At 42.5% G+C, this 17713-nt stretch overlaps 1 protein-coding gene across 5 annotated transcripts in view; it reads right to left on the minus strand.

Annotated features, from left to right (window-relative positions):
• Positions 1 to 471: 471 nt before the first annotated feature.
• Positions 472 to 17713, minus strand: part of LOC139199353 (nucleosome-remodeling factor subunit BPTF-like) — a 44935-nt gene continuing 27693 nt past the window's right edge. For 2 of the 5 annotated variants that reach the window (XM_070828415.1, XM_070828411.1), the window contains 15 exons: positions 16944 to 17074; positions 16692 to 16806; positions 16364 to 16572; positions 15308 to 15548; positions 14788 to 15071; positions 14287 to 14400; positions 13791 to 13952; positions 13266 to 13348; positions 10400 to 10625; positions 9780 to 10111; positions 8691 to 8864; positions 8095 to 8287; positions 7264 to 7348; positions 5094 to 5280; positions 472 to 2849 (listed from right to left, as the gene is read on the minus strand). In XM_070828415.1, the coding sequence (XP_070684516.1) occupies positions 2813 to 2849; positions 5094 to 5280; positions 7264 to 7348; positions 8095 to 8287; positions 8691 to 8864; positions 9780 to 10111; positions 10400 to 10625; positions 13266 to 13348; positions 13791 to 13952; positions 14287 to 14400; positions 14788 to 15071; positions 15308 to 15548; positions 16364 to 16572; positions 16692 to 16806; positions 16944 to 17074 (2573 nt within the window). In that variant the 3' untranslated portion in view covers positions 472 to 2812. Of the gene's footprint in view, positions 2850 to 2894; positions 3842 to 5093; positions 5281 to 7263; positions 7349 to 8094; positions 8288 to 8690; positions 8865 to 9779; positions 10112 to 10399; positions 10626 to 13265; positions 13349 to 13790; positions 13953 to 14286; positions 14401 to 14787; positions 15072 to 15307; positions 15549 to 16363; positions 16573 to 16691; positions 16807 to 16943; positions 17075 to 17713 lie in introns of those variants that run through there. The other 3 variants (XM_070828414.1, XM_070828412.1, XM_070828413.1) reach the window with 3 other exon arrangements.

Raw genomic sequence — 17713 nt, forward strand, 5'->3', positions numbered from 1 at the left:
CTGAAGGTAATGGAGATGCTTGATTCTCTCTCCCCTGCTGTTATATCTTCAGTATGAAATCTGGATATCACTTTGGACCGGTCCAGACCAGGACCACAGGGTTATGATTTTTTTAATGCATTTACACATCAGTTGTAACTTCCATTTTGCTTGCCATCACATAACATCGCTGGATCACTAAACAAGCGGTTGAAAGTGCTGCTGCTAAGTTTTTGACAAAGTCCTCCAACAGATCTCATGGGACATTGATACATCTACTGTATCTATACCTGAGTAAACTGGCTCCCCGTTAAATTCAGAATCCAATTGAAGACTCTTATTGTCGATTTTGGAGCTCTGCAGATTCAATATGATGCACAGTAATACACTTTGATGGCCCTGCATGTAAGTAAGATGAACTGCTCTCCAGTGTGTCTGTAATGAGCAGAGACAATCAAAGAAAACACAACTCTTTTGAAAACTGGTGCCAAAAACATTACTTTATTACCTAGGATGAAATGTCCTATCAAGTACAAAAGAGAATCTCTTCGGAGTTGCCACAATCTGTTAAAAACATAGAGTACTTTTTATCTGCAGTTACGTTGCTTCAACATTACTCAAAAACTGAGAACTTTTCATTGATATGAATAAATAATACAAGAAATGCAATGTCAATATAGAAGTTATGTTGAACTGGTTGGTTTCTTACAAAAAAAGAACAACTCTTTACAAGAGTTAACTGTGTCACTCTACCCCATTCAAAACCTTTTTGCTCACAATATGCAGCACTTTTAATATAAAGGGCAATTTCACCTAAATGTAGAGTTCACTTCAATCAAAGAGAAAAAAATAGACAGTTAAAATATACAGCCGGGCTTAGTTGCTGGTTCAAAGAGTGAAAAATAAAAGTTTCTACTGCTCTAAAAATCTTTCATCTCTACATATTTGGACAGCCATAATATACAATAGAGATTACAAACAGTGGATGAAGCACATCATCATCATCAGATTACAAACTGACTGACATTTGTGTGGCAGACACACAAACACAAAAAAGAAGACAGAAGCTACATTATCTCTCAACTCTGCTTACACACACAAGGAATTAAAAATCTTAATGACTGAAACTGAAAAAATTTGCTTGATTTTTAAAACAACTTAAAAGACAACCTCAGCTGTGTCTTATGACTGCTCCCCTCCTACAAAACTGATAATCAGATTACAAAAATGTTTCCAAATATGCTAAAAATGCAGCTATAAAATTTACGTACAAACCCCACGGTACAAAGACTCCCCAGTCCCCACTCAAAGTTAACTCCCAGACATGCTGCCGCAGACCGCAACATAACTGAGTTGATGCTGAGTGGAAAAGTCCATTATCCAATTACTTAACCATGCTTTGAGGGCGAGTTGAGAGACATATGTGAGCCAACCTGTCAGCTTCAATGAAATATGCTGGAAGAAGTGGCTGATAGATAAGGGGACAGAGACTTACAGACTCTGACAGAGACAGAGCTTTGACGAGACGGTGTGTGCATGGAGGGAAGTACGCCAGTGAAGTGAAGCCTGGTACACGTTTCACCCTTCACCCTGACAGTCTCGTTCCCTCGCTTCTTGTCCTTGACCTCCTCCGAGAGGGTCAAGTTTAAAAGAGCAAAGAGCTAGTTAGCATTCTTTACTTGTGTTACAGAGGAACAAAAAATGGAAAAGGGTCAGAATAGGGGCAGGATGTGGTGGGTGGGATGGTCTGTCCTGGGTGTTTCCCTCTGACAATTAACATGAAAGTAACACAGCCCTAAGCCACACTGAAGACCTCCTCAGTTATTTGTGCAAGCGCTGTCTGCGCCCGTATGTGGTGATGTTTTCCCGACAGAAAAATTCATCTCTTGACCATTTTTCAGAAAACTAGCTTCCGTCGTAAATGGAGCATCTCAGCATGGGGTTGCTGTGATGGGGAATGTACAGTTAAATGCACCGCTGACAGACACATTCAGATCCGATGTGCCACTAAGTGGGTTTTATGAGGCTGGTTCATGATTCGTGCAGGGCTACACACCTGAGGGTACAGTCAAAGTAAGTGGGCGCAGTGGAGTTAGCAGTGACGTGGAGGGTGACGCTGTGCCTGAGATTGGCTGAACAAAGTGAATTTTTTCCTAGTAGCGGACAAAGAGCAATGTTTGTTCCTACAGCACCAATAAAATGCTGCTTCATGCATACAATCTCCAAACTCCTGTACATGGTTGAGATGCTTCTGCTTTTAGCCACATGTGAAGCATAAACTGGCCAAATCGTATTCTTACTCATGGACATTTCCATGTGAGGCAGGGGGCTAGGCTTTAATGGGATGTTTGTCATAATAATGTGACAGCATGAACTTAAAGTTGCACCTCTGGGTGGTAAGATCAAAGCTGACACTTTGCTATATCAGACACACCAAAATAGTGATCAGCTACAGGATCAGCACATCTCTGTTGCTGCTGTGAGAGCAGACTGATCGTCCAACCAGCCAACTTATCGACTTCATCTGCTCTCTCCATCTAGATCTTTCTCCTCGTGGGTGTGATGCACCGGTAGGGCTGGCTGGTTGGGTTGGAACAGGGTGCGTGGCTGCCCTGCCCCTGGTCTGAAGGTGGGACTTCTCTCTCTGCCATAATGTCCCAGTGACACTTGGGATGAAAAGGGGCTTTTCTCTCCCCTCAGCACTGCAGTGGAGGTGTTGGAGGCTGGGCGCTGTGACACCAGTGCGAGCTGAGTCTGACTTGGACCATGGGGATTAATCATTCAGAAGAAACCACAAGGCCTGTCTTTTTGACACTTGGATTTTAGGAGGGAGCTAAGAGGCTGCTGATTGTAGTTTGTTGTTATGAGACCTACAGAAACGGGCAAAGAGAGGAGGAAGAAAACAGTTGGAAAACTTCTTGTTGTTTCCTTTTTTATTAAAAGCTTTACAATATGACAAAAATATGCACTAGGGGAAATACAAAAAAAACAAAAACAAACAAAACAAAAACATGTATTGGATGCCAGTGGGTCAGCCACTTTGACAGAGACCAAGCAGCCATGTTGGTGAAATGTTATTGAAGTGTGTGATGTGATGCCGGTCCAACAGTGTATATACAAGGACTTTTTTTTTTTTTTTTTTTTAATTAAACTGGAGACTGTCAAGCTCACCATATTTAGAACAGGAAAGCTAAACTAAATTTTTCTCCAATCTATCTTTACAAATCCTACCATTATTTCCTTTAGAACATAAAAATAGTCCTTCACAAAAAGATATAATATGCACATTATACATGAGTAAGCCAATAAAAAGAAACTAATAAATGTTGCATGCTTGTTTTTAAAAAAATTCTCAGCTAAGAAATGAGGTAAAAATGTTCTGCTGCAGCATGTTATGAACAAGACGACAAACAACAGCTCTGTCAAATTAAAAGATAAGTTATCTGTGTGTATGTGTGTGAGAGAGTCAGATTTCACGATCAAAATCAATAGCTTTTTGTTTTTTTCAAAACTTAATCTCAAAAAAGAGAAGCTAGACTTCATTTTTTTTTTTTATATCCAACTCAAAAAATAAACAAAATATCAGTCATCTGTTGCAAGAAGTGTAAGAAAATACATTTTCCCTCGAATGCTTTGTGTTACCAACATGGCTGCCATTATTAGACCGTTGAAACTTTTTTTCTTTCGTTTGCTTCTAAAATAAAAACGGATCACACCTACAGTGTGGCTTAATAGATGCACTTTCTTACAAAGTTTTTAATGCTGTTTTAAACAAGTAAAAACAGCAATGTCCGGGATTGCAAATTATTTTTTTTGTTTGTTTTTAGAGTGACCCCGGCACCCAGGAGTTTGACATCACAATCTGCAAGAGAAAGAGAGAGAGAGAGAGAGAGAGAGATAGAGAGAGAGAATGGATGGTGTAAATACACGCGGGTGAAGCACATCAGGCGCTAAAAGCTGGATGCAGACCACAAGACAGACTGAGCTGATTTCAACATGAGAGCTGAAACGCTCAAAGAAAACTTCACGTGTGTGTTGAGATGAAAAAGAGGCAGAGAACTCGCTCGCTCCAGTTAAACTTGCTTTGAAATGTCCGGCTTGTTCTTCAGTAATTAACTTACAGCACATCGAAGCCGGAGAAACGACACTAGGTGTTACATGTAAACATAAAATCAGCCTGTTGCTAAAACCTTGTAGTGTGCATCCATCCAAAGCCATCACATCACACAGCGAGGCCAATGCAGTGAGGTGAGTCAAGAGGCACAACCAAGGACAAGCGGATAGTGGAGCTACTAGGGTCTGTTTGTTGAGCCCATCAGTAACAGCATCGAGGCCACAAAGGAACGGGGTAAAACATGCTTGAAATGGGTTTGTAAAGTGACTCAGAGGAAATACAGTTCGGATTCTTTTTAAGCTTATAATGTTGATGGTGAAAGCTTGAGTCCGAACATTTCCATGACTCTGCACCTTTATTACATGAAGCTGAAGCAGTTAGCACAAGCTGTTGTTATGGTTGGAAATCAGCCGACTGGAGGCTGAATGAAGATACCAGCAACATGAAACTGTTGAGGATAAAGACTGTGGCTAAAAGCTCATACAGTCGATCTGAAGCAGGGAAAGTCATGCATCCCTTGCAGTGCCCGAAACAAATCAGGCTTTTAAAATGGTACAAAATATTATATATCATTCTTAAAATGTTACACTGTACTTGATTAATCAATGCCAGTGTTTTATGCTGACTTGTTTCAGAGACAGAGGACAACCCGCTGGCTATATGAGCTTTCAGTAATGGTCCATAAAAAAGACAAAACAAACAATGATTTCAATGTTTAGAGGAAACACAAGATGCTGATCCACAGAATCAAAGAGGAGGAGGAGTCAATGAACTCCACGAGCATCCGGCATGCATGTTTCCATGAGAAGTGAAATTCTATTGCTCTCATTGGAGAAAACCTGTGTCTACCCAACCTCCAGGGTGTCTTAAGGACACTTCATTCAGCAGGGTGGGTGCTTGCTGACTCTGAGCCGTAAACTGTCCCCCTTTCCTCAGAGTCACCTGCTGCCATTTTGAGTTTGCTCACCCGTGCTGATCACCATCATTATCCTCGTCTTACCTGCTGGCTTTGAACCCTTTGAGTTTCTGGACGAAGAAATTCTCCAGAACCTCGGCACACTGGTAGAAGGGCGAGTCACTGGGGTTGTAATAGCGGCAGTTGTCGAAGATTTTGGTCATGTCCGCCACAAACTCTGTCAGCTTGACGTACTCGCGCTTCTGTAACCTCTCCTCCATGGTGGAAAGGTCTAAGAGAGGGGAATTTAAAAAATATTTTTGGTTAATGATTGTATGTAGAGTATGTAACAGAAAGGAATAAAAACCCAACAAATTTAATTGGGAACTCTTGCCAGAGACAAACATCACATATGCGGAAGCAGAAGATAGATATCTGGCTTTCCTAATCGACTTTGTTCCACAAATCAGCATGTCTGCTCTAAAGTAATTGCAGCTTATGTGGCATGTGTTTGACAGGCATTCAAATATGTTTCCTGAGAGCACAGTTCATCACTTTATATTTGACAGCAAAAATCCAAAACCTCTGCCAGCTTTAACCTCGACCTTCTCAGCCTTCCAGATCAGTTACTGAGATCTGACCGATTTGTCATTCCTGAGGAGAGCGCCATTATCTGTGTTAAATGGTGTTAAATACGTGCTTCCAAGTCTCCCTTTAAAAAGGAAGCTTCCAGCGTTGCTAACCTGGTTAAATCAAGTTAGAAACTGAATTAACAAAAAAAAAAAAAAAAGCTTGAGTTAGCGAAGAAGCTAACTGGCAACAGCAGAGCCTTCATATAATCTGCTGCTGCCGGTGGTTCGCTCTGCACGGCGTCCCCGGGGCTGCGTTTTAAACAAACATATCCGACTCTTAACCTCCTTAACCCCCACCCAGCTGGCCATGGGCTTACAAACCTCCTGGTCAATATCAAAGACCTCCTTCTTCTCAGTCATCAGATTTCATCTCAAAACCCTCCAAAAACTACCAACGGCTGCAGCTACAGCAGCCAAATGCTCCTTTTTTTTATTTTCTGAAAACCAACAAGGTCTTTTTCTTGCGGTGGAAGGGAGGACTAGAGTTTCCAGGACCGGCCAACAGGAGCTAAGTGTGGAGCTGGTCCCTTTCCACAGGGAGCCCGGCAGACCCGGACCGGCTCATTAACGGTTTGTTTGTGTGGAAGTTCAAAAAGGCCCTGTTGACGTAAGTCCCCATTTACATGGCCGGTTTGATCTGAGTTGGAGGGCTTCCTCCCTGCGGGCCTCCTGGTGACTGTGTTTTAATGTTTAAGATATAGAGACTGGGTGTTACTTCCAGTAAGGAGCTGCAGCTTCAGAGTTGCCTAAAGCAATTATCAAATGAAAACAGCACTGCTGCGGCTGTCTGTTTACTGTCTGAACAGGGATTGCTTCAATCCCAGCTTTAGTAATTTAGTAATGGGTATTTGCTGATTCACGCATTTTCATGCATAATGGAGCCACAGAGTGCAACAATAAATGTGTGCAAATCCACAAAATGTATATGAAGTTTAAACTTTGAAGAGCTCTGCAGTCAGAAAATAAGTTTAATAAGTTTCCCATGTTTCATATCGTGTCCTTTAGTCATTTTGTAAGATATAATCTGGGGCTGCAAATTCATTTTATTACTTCAATCAATTCATATCAATCAATATGACAATTCAAAATGTCAGAAAATAGTGAAAAATGTTATTACAATTTCCAGAATCCCAAAGGGACAGGCGACACCCCAAGATGTTCAATTAACGATACAAAAGAGAGGAAAACAACGAATTTCTCGCAAAATGTCAGTGAAATTGAAAAGCAGTTCTGCTCACTTTGCTTGTTGATACTTATTATTTTTTTCAAATGGTTTTTATTATTTGTTAATATATTATTTAGAACACTTGCACATTTTTGCATTTAATTTTCCCCATTCATATTCTTTTTATTAGAACAAAAGCTGCTAGTCACTGATGATACAAAATATTACTGGGGAATGCAGAAAATTTGAGAATACTTAATCTGCTGACTATGCGCCCAAATGCAGACACTCATTGTCATGAAGACCACAGAAAAGACTTGGGTCCAGAGAGGCAGCCGCCTAAATGGGACTGGAGGCTAATTCCTAAATACTGTTGAAATAGCTCGGAAACATTCAAGTACTAACCTTGTAATCACTATTCACTATTGTCTTTGTGTGTGTTAGGCGCACAAATCTTTTACACATTTCCTCCACTCACCCATTGGTTCCTTAATAACCCTGTAGTAGTCCGGGGCATCGTTTGTGTCCACTGGCTCCAGGAACGGCCATGCCATTTTATGTGCCTGCGGAGACGGGAGGGGCCGAGAGGGAGGGATAAAGAGAAAGACAAGACACATGAGAAAGCTGAAACCAATGAAGAAAAACAAACAGCACCATGGAAATGACACTGGAAGCAGGTGGGTCAACACAGATGTTCTCTTTTGCTCTCTTCCCCACTTCTCCCTCTCTCTCTCTCTCTCACACACACACACACACACACACACACACACAGACGCAGACACAGAGGAGGAGAAAATCCGAAGAAAAGAGGTAGGAGGAGGAAGAGAAAAGAGAGGGAAGCTAGAAAAAATGTTGAGGCCAGGCAGCTGTCCAAGTAGAGCTGTGGGGAGCCAAACCCATCAGATAAGACGGACACAGAGGACTTTTGTTTGCTGCTCTTATACTGTAGTGGGCCGACGACGAGCCGTGTCAGTATTCGCTCTGTCGCTTGTAAAAAAACAAAACAAAAAACAGTACTACTACAATGCTGCTGCAGCTACTGCCTGGAGTGTAACTGTACCCGTACAGTAAATGTGCATTAGTGTTATAGAGAATAAACTTCCCCAAAATTCTGTTTAGTTTTACTATATTTAATTTTATCAGTGTATAATCTAATCAAAATATCACAGATCCTTTTTCTTGCGGTAATATTCTACACCTGGGATGCTTGGTAATCCGTGGTACTAACATTTTACTCACCTCTACATCACTGTATACAGTACACTGTAGGCACATGTGTTTTCTCAGGTGCACTAAATCTGCTGTTTACCTGTAAGGAACGCAGAGTTCTCCGCAGGCCCTCGTAGTCCTTGTCTGTGAGCGGCGTAAAGACCGTCATGGCGTCCTCTGTCGACTGACATTGTGGGCACACGTATTCGTCGATGTGGTTGGCTTCGCTCTGCAGGATGCCCACACAGCGACCGTGGTACCAGTTCTGACAGCGGTCACAGCCGATGTAGAACCTGGGAAAGCAGGAAGTAGTTACATGACCTTATGATATAGGGGCCTTTGCGTTGTATTTAAATGTATTTCAATGTGCTTTATAATCACAATAATTAGAATTGAAATAAGAAAATATTATCGCTGATTAACAGAGTAGAGATGGCAATTGCTGCTTTTCACAGTCAGTCTGCTCTGTTTTATAATCGGATTAACTTGTGGCACAACTTAAGTGTTTGGTTACTGCTGGCAGGATCTCGTAGAGACATCTACATCTTCCCATTATTGCTTCCTTATTGATGTTTTAGGAAAAGTGTTTGCTGAAATATTAATGATATCAAATGTACATGTACCAACAGAAGCAGAGTGAGGCACCAAAACGTACTCATATACACACACACACATAATATTCCTTCAGTTTCTTACTGGGACTCGTCGTATGGCGTCTGACAGATGCAGTACAGCTCCTCTGTGGTGCCTTCCTGGCCCCGTTTACACTCCACACAGATGTAGTCGTCCATCTTCTTGGCCTCCTTCTCCGTGATGCCCACACAGTCTCCATGATACCAGTTGGTACACAGGTCACAGCCAATGTAGAACCTATAGAGAGAAAAAGGATACAAAGACGGTGGGAGAAATATTCACAGTATATCAATAAATATACCAAACGTGCCAAATGGTGATGTGTTTATAAAATGAGGTTGTCCGTTTAAAGTTTCAAAGTTTAAAATCAAGTTTGATCTGTGCCTGTAATTATCTTTGTTTAGGAAAAACTCTGCATATCATCTTGCATTTTAAAGACTATGACGGGCCTGTGAGAGCGGCATCAGGTCCACTGACTTCTGATATCAGAGCAGCAAATATTTCAAAGATTTGATGTGGAAAAACCACAGAGAAGTATTAACTGTGTAGATGTTAGAAAATTAAAATGGTGAAAAAGTAGGCAGGCAAGATGGCAAGTTGTAAGGATTTGCTGTGGTTATTTTTTTGGGTTGTTTTTCAGATTTAGTACATGACCACATTGATACAATTAGCAAATAGGTTTAAGTGTTGGGTTCTTTTTGTTTTGTTTTACTGGTCAAGAAGCCGGCAACATAACTGACGTCCAAACATCAGAAACTTTAAATGAAATTCCATCCCTCGTCCTAATATTGATTCTACAAGCAGTGCTTTCAGACTGAATGAATGCTCTGCGCTTGTTGCTGCAGTCTGTTTGACCAGTCAGCAAAGTTCAGCAGTGTAAACTCTACACTTACAGTTTCTGGTCCATTGGAAAGCACAACATCAGGACCTCAGACTTTTTGGGAGGTTGTAACCTAAACAGGAGCTACATTTCTGCAGCTGAAATGCAGGTTAAGTTTCTGAGTTCGTGCGAAGGTTGATGGAAAAGTTCCAGTCAAACTGGACATTTGATTTGTGTTTCTTTTCTTTCTTTGAGAATTCTGCATTAAAATGGTGGTTTACTGTGTCTACTACTATGCTGGGTAATAAAAATTCAAGTGAGCATCATCATACTTTGTCTCATCGTAGGGCGTCTTGCAGATGCAGTAGAGCTTGGTGTCTTTCTTGCTCTCCTTGGTGTTCGTCGTCAAGATCATCTTCTTTTTCTTGGACTTAGCTGATGTCGCAGCTTCTCTCTCCTCCTCCCGTTTCCTCTTGTGTGTGGAGGTGACGGCCATGGTGACGTGGTGCTGAGAGCTGATGCCGTGTGTGTGCGCCAGAGTATGTTGCTGCTGGTTGTGGGCGGCAGCGGCGGCTGCGGCAGCTGCCTGGGCAGCCTGCTGAGCTGCTGCCTGAGCCCTCTCCTTCTCCCTCCTCATCCGCAACAGGTCCCTCTTCAGCTCCTCCTGAGGAGGGTAATGTGAGGACAGATGGGGTTAAAATGGGTAGAGAGCACCTTTATAAGCTGAATTCAGATTGATGTTGCTGTTCAATAATGTTTTTAAGGGTTAACGGCGTTTCCAAAGCCGTTTGTTACATCGTTCATAATTATCTTTTAAACTTCAAGCCGAGTGTGTAAAGCTTTACACATTTCTGAGGGCCATTTTCTCATTTCTATGTACCTCCTTTTTTTGAAAATGTACATATTGGATCTTTTTTTCTAACTTTTCTTCTGTCCTTATCTCCCTTCATACCTGGGCCTCTAGCTGCAGCTCCTTGTCAAGAAGTGCCCGCTTCTTCAGGATCTCCATCTTGAGGCTCTCTTTGTGCCGGTATAGGAGCGAGGAGAGCTTGCTAGCATTCGCCAACCTCCTCTTCGCCTCCACCACCTCCTCCTTCTTCCTCCTCTTGGCCGCCTGTCGCTCATCCTTGTCTATCCGGTCCAGGATATACTTCATCACCTGATTGCATACGATCATCCTGGGAAGACCAGTGAAGGAAAGATGGAAAGGTATTAATTACAGACTTACATTTCCTGACCTTTTAAAAGTCAATGAGGATCACAGAGGCATATTATATATAATAGTAACGTACAGTATAATGTAGACAGAAAAATGCATAGCCTTGAGCACTGTTCAAGAAACAGCCCTACTATATCTAATGAAGGCCCATGTGAAATAGGGCTGTGGCCCATTCAGGGTATTTTGCATTAAAAAAAAAACAAAACAAAACACATAACACTCCTGCTGAGAGAGAAGAAGGATAAAAGAGCGAGAGGGAAAGTATTATCACATATCTGAATCTTGAATTCAGAAAGTCAGTACAGTCAAAGTCACAGAGGAAGAAAGTTATCCCTCTGACACCAGTGGGCAGGAGTGGAGTATTAATCCAAACAATGCTTCAATGTTTCTGAAAGTACAACCTGCACGACTATTGGCTTCTTCAGAAATATAACTTTCTAAGTTTCCACGTGTGAGAAATGGAAGTGCGAGTCAATGAACAATGAAAGCATTTCTCTCAAGTCCTTGAGGCATTCTGGTGGCTAAGTTGTGTAAGCCATGCAACTACAAAGTCCTGAACCTGTGTCCCATCCTTATCTGGCTCTGAATATTTCCTTTCTGTGCTGTGAACTACCGGAGAAGAGCTAAAACTAAAAAAATAAAATAAAATCTTGGAAAACCAAACTGTTTGCTTTGGGGGTAGATGGTTGTAGCTTCTTAAAACCGATGAGTGAACACTTTCTGCATCACTTAACAGACCAATCACGCTATCAAACAACAAAGCCTTTTGAAATCCTGACATGGCTACTTCCTAAACACGATGCAGATGTGTCGTCTTCGCTGTGAGAACCAAGTAGTGAGAAAAGTTGCGTTACTGGGCCGCGTGTCTTACAGATGTTAGAGGGTCATTTGGTTGTCCAGTGTTTATTTGTAGGAGACTGTGCTTCAGTAGCAGGGGAGTGGAGCTGAGGACTGGAAGAGAGGTATGGTGAGAGATGAGCAGATAGAGGATGGCTGGGAAGCACACTATGCTAAAAACATGGGAAAGGGAGGAAGAAAGGTCATAGACGTAAATTAAAATGCACATGGGGAATCAGGGTCGTGGTTAGGGTCCTATACTGTGTAATGACATGACTTCCTGCAAATCAAAAGGAAGTACAAGATATATTAAGAACTGATGAAGGAAAACAACCTTAGGAGACACCATAGAACCTGCAAAGCTTTTGTCAAAATTGAGTGCTTGTATATTACAATAAATCAAGATAATTTATGACCCCGTCTCCCCAGTATGTTCACTTGTGTTTGCTAACATTCGCAACTAAGATCGAAAATTGTGGGTTCATGCTCAGCGCCAAAGTGCACGTTTGTGTGAATAACCCGCAAACACATTCATGTCCGCTGAGGTCGAAGATGGGCCAGGGTTCCTACAGCGTGTACACTGTGGTACACGCAGCTAATGCAGTGCAAAAGATGGGGGTGACTAATGAAAGAAGACACACAAAAACACACGCAAACTGAAGTCAGAGTTCGAGGTTAGTACTGACAGTCGTGTTTTGAGGGAAAAGTGAGAGAAAAGGATGACATGAAGAAATGGAAAAAGGATGAAAAATAAGCAGAGACAGACAAGAGACAGAGCTGCTGCAGTGATGTCACGGTAGTCTGGGTTTGGTATTTCAGGTTTGTGTGAATGGGCACAGTGTTGACACACCGTCTGTGGACATAAACACATGGTTGTCAGGGTCAACTATAGGTCAGAGTATAATCTATCCACAGCATATAAAACAGGAGGGAAGGAGAAAAGCATTGAATCTCATTTTACTTATTTATTTTTATAGTTGCCTTATTCCTAGCTCTGCTGGCAGAATAACATTTTCAAGGTAAAAGTCGAGTAATAACTAGTGAAAACAGTTCAGCTCTTAAAAAAACACTGCACTGTCACTATCGGTACCTGAGATCACCAGACATCCAATATGAAGAGCAGTGTATGTGACATTGTTAATGAAAGCAAGGCTACTTAATTTCCTACCCACTTTATACAGTCAGGTAATGAAAAAAATATAATATTTGATCTCAATTATTTTATCAAAAATCAAGCAGATTTTTTTAATGTTTAGTGAAGCTTAAACCTGCTACATCCCCATAAATCAGAGTACTAAAAGGATGAAAGGGCCTTGCGTGATTTTATCTTACAACTCCTCTCATTTATAAGAGGGTTTGTCTTTGTGTTCTTGCTTGTAGGGTCACAGTGAGTACATGCAGCTGTTGGTGGTTACACACCCAAAAAGTTCCCGTGCTGTGTAATACCTCCCAACGTGGTGTTCGACAAAAGTCAAACGGAGAGAGGAGAGGATAGCGTTTGGACCGCCTAATTGACAATGTTCCATATTATAAGAACATGGACACGTAAAAAGGCATCAACTCAAACAAGAGGAGCGGTCCCCACTGGTAATGGCCCTAAACATGATTTCTGTGCTGCTATCGTTTCCATTTCTATGGTGCTTATGTTGTTTCAAAAACATGTTGCCACAGTTCGTTCAGTCTGATTTATTGGAAAATCCCTTTGGTGACCCCGAACACGTCAATATAAATCTCTCACTACGTACAACATTTTCACACAAACCTCTGATTTTCTTCTCTCTCTGCAGGCGTCATCGTCTTCTTCTGCTTCAGGTGCTCGATTACAGCATTTTGTTTCATCACCACCTGAAGATGCCAGAACAAACCACATGTTTAACAACAGAAAAGATATTAAGTTTGACAGGAAATGGCTACACTGAAGCAGAAAGACCACATTTGAATTTGAATATATTTATATTTAATATTTATTAATTAGACCCTTTGTGACTTTAGTAATGTTTAACATGTACCACATATATCTAAAGAGATGGATCATTATTAAATTTGACCAGACCAGAGTATAGTAGAGTGTGTCAAATACACATGGAGACAGGTGAAAACACACAGAAGTAGAAGTATTAAGCCCAACAAACAGAGACGAGGCCTGAGCTGCAAAAATAAATCCAGTCTTAGTAGAGGGTTGGACGATGGTGGCTGTTTATGTACTGACGGCAGGGAGAGAAGCAGCCCTGGACGTAAATGGATGACCTGGCCTGCGACGGGTTCCCGAGCACGCTGGCATACACACCTGCTTCTGAATGATGTCGCTCTGGCTGGCTGCATTGAGGGCTTGCTCTCTCTTGGCCTCTGCGGCTTGTCTCTTCTTCTGCTGTTGCTGTTCTCTGAGCTGCTGGATCCTCTGCAGCTGCTCTTGGACAGAAGCTGCCTGGATGGTCACTACGTTCCCAACCTGTGTAGACAGCATGGTGTGATAAGGTAAACAATTTGGAATACACTAATGTCTAAATGGGTGAAGCAGTGCTGATCAATCCACTAATAACCAAATTAGTACATTCTAGCTTTGTTGTTTGCCAAACAGCAGCCAAGAAAGCTGCCAATTAAAGAGGAAACTGTTCAACGTGAGGAATGAGAAAAGCTACAATGAATTAATATTTTACTCTTCAATGGTTTATGAGCTGAGTAGGTTTTCCTCTGATTTCAATAGGATCAAAACCCCTTAGCAAGGTCCTAAATACTGTATGTAAGATAAGTTAGGCTCTGGTTTAGCAGGCTTGCTGCATCACCTGTCCTCCCTGAGCTGAGGTGGTCCCCGTCTGTTGTATCTGGATAGGAAGCTGCAGTTTGATGTGCTGTGGCAGAGAGCCTCCACCCTGCTGGGCCTGAAGCTGGGCCAACACCTGCAGTCACAACACATAAGGTACCCAGATTTAACAAAGCTGAAAAGAAAACCAGGACTTTATACATGTATATAAACTTTTATTTAGATTAGTTAAATTACACTGTCGGCAACAGTACAGACACCCTGAATTTAGAGTTAACAGGGCTGGTTAGATTAAATTAGCAGTTCACTATATTACCTCCAGTTTGAGAATGCTGAGCCATTCATTTGTTTTTAATGAGAATTACTTACATTTACACGTTTTGCCAAAAACAGTTAAGTTTCCTACTGCTGAGCACCACATAGCTTCACCTGAGCAGTTTTAAAGGTCATCTGAACTGCAGCTGTTTTAGCATTTGCAGTGAGGTTATGGCTCTCGATCACAATGTCTCTCTGCTAATCGTACCTGTACCTGCTGCTGTAGTCCAGACACGCTGATGAGCTGAGGCGTCTGCTGCAGCTGCAGCTGAGCAGTTCCTCCCTGCGCCTTCACCTGCAGCGAGGTGGGAGACTGGATGGGCATGTGAGCCTGCGTCTGTGGGGGTAACTGGCCCTGCGGGGTGGCTGACGAAGGGGAGCTTGTGGTGGCCAGGGGAGTCGCCCCTGCCTGGACGGGGGCAGCAGCCTGCTGGGCGGGCTGGGCTGGGGTTTTGGTGGAGGTGGAGTTGGGCTGGCCGGGAACTGTGGTGGCTGGAGATAGAGGGGGAGAGACGGTCAGAGATGAGCAGGAGTGTGTCATCATAATGATGGCAAACCTTTAAAACCTAAAATACATCTGCACATATCCTAACTGTGCGAAGACATGAAGACAACTCAACGCATTAGAGTATTTATTTACAGTTTTTAGGATTTATCAAATAGAAAAAAAGAATACAGTGACCAAAGACATTGCATTGAGTGACGTCCATGCTTGTTTCTTATCATACCTGTGTTTGATGTGGGTGTGGCAGCTGAGGCCAAGGGGGTGAAGAGGAAGCGCTGAACCTGGCCGTTGGGAAGTGCTGCCTGCATGAGCTGCTGGCCAGGTCCTGGGATGACGGTGACGCCTTGAGGTATGACCTGCAGCTGACCGGTGGTCTGGCCCTGACCTTGAACCATCACCGTCAGAGCTTGTTGGGTACCACTGACACCAGCCTGCCGATCCACGCCTGACGCCGCCTGCTGCTTCTACAGGGAGCAGAGAGGAGAGGGGAAGGTTTGTTAGAAGGTCAATCACACTCTGTAGTCCAGCCTAATCCAAAATGAACTGCCTGTGGTGAAAGGTTGTGAATGTTCAGCATGAATTTATTCTAGCAATCCCGTTTTCTACAAAATCTATAACCTTGTCAACCAATTGGTGAAAATCTTCTGCGTTTCAAACCAATTTTACTTACTTCCTGTGTAAACAGAGGAGGGTCGCTCAACACATCGTACACTTATTTCAACCCACCACATCTTTCATCTTCTTAGAGAACACTAGCTGGGTCATGAACTGTTGTGTGTGGTTGTAACAAATACAAAAACTAACTTGCGAGAAGACAGATGATACCATTAAAAGCACATTTAGTCAAATTTTACACTGAATTAAGTAGATCGACATTTTAAGGTTAAGCTCATACATTTCCATTTCCATGGAGACGTGAGTGAGTGTCTGCACACTTTATCATCATCCTTTGATAATGAAGCTAAAATAAAACCTCCAATAACACAGTTGATGAATCTGTATATTTTACCATCTCAATGTCTTTTTCCTCTTATTGTAATCAAAGAAAAAATGTAAAGAGAAAATATGTTAATGGGCCAAGGTAAAATATTATTGTTCAATATTAAAACTGTCCCAAAGGGCGTGTATAACCAATAGACTTAAATCATTTGTCTAAAACGTTACAGACCATGGTAGCCCTTATTTTAAATCATTTTGGCAAAGAGGCTGCATTAATTTTAAACCCTTCACACAGGGTGACACAGGACATCCTGCAGGTTTGGGTCTCTCCCTCACTAACCTGTGTGAGCTGAGTGAGCTGTGCAAGGGTGAGTTTAACCTGGCCTTGCCCCTGGGCCCGTGGGGTGCCGGGTGGTGTTGCCTGTCCTGCTGTGGTGGGGCTGGCTGCCCCCTGGCCAGTGACTGTGGCGACCGGGCTGGCGCCAGATATTGCCGTGGAAACTGCCTGGCCACGAATGATCTGCGTCACTACTTGTTGTCCACCCTGACCTGGAAAATAAAGGTGTATAAAGACGGCACATTTAACCAGATGTTCACACATGGAGACATTAAGGGTCACCAGTCCGCTCACTCTGGCTGAAGAGTGTACACTTCAATTTTAGCATTACCTTGCTGGACCACGAGGGGTGTTCGCAGTATTGTCTTTCCCATTGGTCCTGTCTGCTGGATCGGAGTTCGGATGACCGTCATTCCTGGACGGATCTGACCACCAGCTGCCAGAACCTAGAGGCACATTTTCACAAAGATGCTAAATGTCTCAAAGCCAGCATCTTATACAAAGACTACAGTTGTGACCACAAATTGCTTCAATACAAACACCCCTATGGCTACATCAGAGCAGGGAGAAGGCAGATATGTACCTGCTGCTGGGAGCCTGGGGTGTTGGGCCTGATGTTGAGGGTGGTTGTGCGAGGCTGGAATGTGGTGTAGGTCTGAGCACCGCCCGCTGTGCTGGATGGGATGATACCCAACACTTTCTGCTGAACCACACCTGCAGAGAAAAGAAACAGATGGCAGAGTGAGAGAACATGTTTGTCAAATCTAATAATCAGTAGAAGCATAATAATAACTGGTGGAAGGATGAGAGAGGGACGAGGCGAAATTCTTTAAGTGATGACACAGTTCTATTTAAGTAAGAACAAAAGAGAACTGCTTCAAGCAGGGGACAGTTTATGTAGGGTTTAAGTTCAAAAGTTAGGACGTATTCGGGATTGTTTGTAAGCTTAGAGAGAAGATGTCCATTTGTGAAATACCTCCCTTTTACAACATCAAACGCATCCATCAGCAAAATCCTAAAACGCTCAAACATCCCTAATACAATTACTAATGTGAAGCAGTGGTTACATGTTACAAGTGAGCAGTTGTCCAGAACTCCTGTATTGGCAAAACTCAATACATTATTTGTGGGCTTCTCTCCTTGCTAGATGGCCAGCTTTTGATCACAGCAATGGTAAATATTAGTTGAGCAGGTAAACAAAATCTTCAAAGGCTCACTGAAAGCTTAGTTGGGTTTCCCCCAACATACCTGAACCCCCCTCATAAATTATGCATGAATCCAGATCCTACTTTTTTAACTTTAATCTGACAAAGGGAGCGTTTCATATTTGTTCACCAGGCTCTGTGCCCTAAT

Source organism: Pempheris klunzingeri, chromosome 3 (assembly GCF_042242105.1).
Source record: "Pempheris klunzingeri isolate RE-2024b chromosome 3, fPemKlu1.hap1, whole genome shotgun sequence".
In the NCBI taxonomy this organism is placed as follows: domain Eukaryota; kingdom Metazoa; phylum Chordata; class Actinopteri; order Acropomatiformes; family Pempheridae; genus Pempheris; species Pempheris klunzingeri.